The sequence below is a fragment of the Mesitornis unicolor genome, unplaced genomic scaffold (genome assembly GCF_000695765.1).
Source record: "Mesitornis unicolor isolate BGI_N332 unplaced genomic scaffold, ASM69576v1 scaffold6245, whole genome shotgun sequence".
NCBI classification, from domain to species: Eukaryota; Metazoa; Chordata; class Aves; order Mesitornithiformes; family Mesitornithidae; genus Mesitornis; species Mesitornis unicolor.
The window spans coordinates 1-1,555 of NW_010183551.1; the positions used below are offsets into that span (position 1 = coordinate 1).

The 1,555-nt window shown below is 29.1% G+C and overlaps 1 protein-coding gene across 1 annotated transcript in view; it reads right to left on the reverse strand.

The window, feature by feature from the left end:
• Window positions 1-61: 61 nt before the first annotated feature.
• Window positions 62-1,555, reverse strand: part of ARHGAP39 (Rho GTPase activating protein 39) — a gene marked incomplete at its 3' end in the record, with an annotated part of 10,053 nt that continues 8,559 nt past the window's right edge. The window contains exon 5 of the mRNA XM_010184185.1: window positions 62-154. Coding sequence (XP_010182487.1) covers window positions 62-154 — 93 coding nt within the window. The remainder of the gene's footprint in view (window positions 155-1,555) is intronic.

A 1,555-nucleotide genomic window follows, 5' to 3' on the forward strand; every position in this document is an offset into this window, starting at 1 on the left:
GGTTTGGTGGCCACTGGGCTACCAGAAAGAAGCCGCCAGCGAGCGGTGACACGGCCCCTACCATCGTGCTCTTCGATATAGGGCTTGGGTTTCTTTCTCAATTTGGATTTCTTCTTATTGGTCCTTTCCAGGATCTCTTTAATGTGCTGGGTCACTGGGAAACAAACAAAGCGATGAAGACAACGGAATGGAACGGAGGGGGAGAACAAAAATGACAACAGAAATTAAAATAAAAATAATAATAAAAATGGAAATTAAAATTGAAATTAAAATGGAAATTGAAATTAAAATTAAATTTGAAATGGAAATTAAAATGGAAATTGAAATTAAAATTGAAATTGAAATTAAAATTAAATTTGAAATGGAAATTAAAATGGAAATTGAAATAGAAATTGATATTGAAATGGGAATTAAAATTGAAATTGAAATTAAAATTAAAATTGAAATGGAACTGAAATGGAAAAATAAAATGTAAATGAAAATAAAAAAATATAATGAAAATGAAAAGTTTAAAAGAAACAAAATGAAAATGAAAAAAATTAAAATTAAAAAGAAAAATAAGGAAGAAAAGAATAAAAATTAAAATGAAAATCTTTAAAAAATAACATAGAAATAAAAATGAAAAGAAAAAAGAAATAAAAAGAAAATAAAAATGAAAATTAAAAGAGAAATAGAAATGAAAAAATTAAAATGAAAAATAAAATTAAAAAAGAAAATTAGAAAAATAAAAAGAAATAGAAGTGAAAATTAAAAAAGAAATAAAACGGAAATGAAAAGTAAAATAAAAAAGAATTAAAATGCATATAAAAATGAAATAGAAATAAAATAAGAATAAAAATGAAGTGAAAATGAAAATAAAAACCAAAATGCAAATACAAATTAAAATAATGAAAATAATTAAAAAAGAAATAAAATGGAAAATAAAAAGGAAGAAAACGAAAATAAAAAGGAAAACGAAAATAAAAAGGAAAACGAAAATAAAAAAGAAATAAAATGGAAATGAAAATCAAAATCAAAATGAAATAAAAAGAAGCAAAAAGAAAATGAAAATAAAAAACCCATGACAATGAAAATAACAAATCAAATAAATGAAAATACAAAGATAACATGAAAATTAAAATAAAAATAACATAAACGACAGGAAAAATTAAAAAAGGAAATTAATATTAAAATCAAAGTGAAAGTGAAAGTGAAAGTGAAAGTGAAAGTGAAAATGAAAATAGAAATGAAAATGAGAATAGAAAATGAAAGCGAAAATAAAAAAGAAAAACGAAAGAGAATGAAATAAGACAACATCAAATTAAAACTCAAAACGCAAATGGAAACGAGCAGCACCCGAGCAGTGGCGCAGTCGGGGCGGCTGGCGGAGCACGGCTGGAGCAGGGCTGGGTGCTGCTGATGGGGGTCACGTGGTGGGGGCCTCTCCCGGCCAATCGCTGGGTCCCACCGCTGCCCCACATCCGGCGCCGGTGCCGAAATGAGCTGACACCTCTGCTGCGGGTGGGTGGAGGGGTCTCCATGTGCCAGCCCTGTCCCATCCTGTCCCACCTTCCTC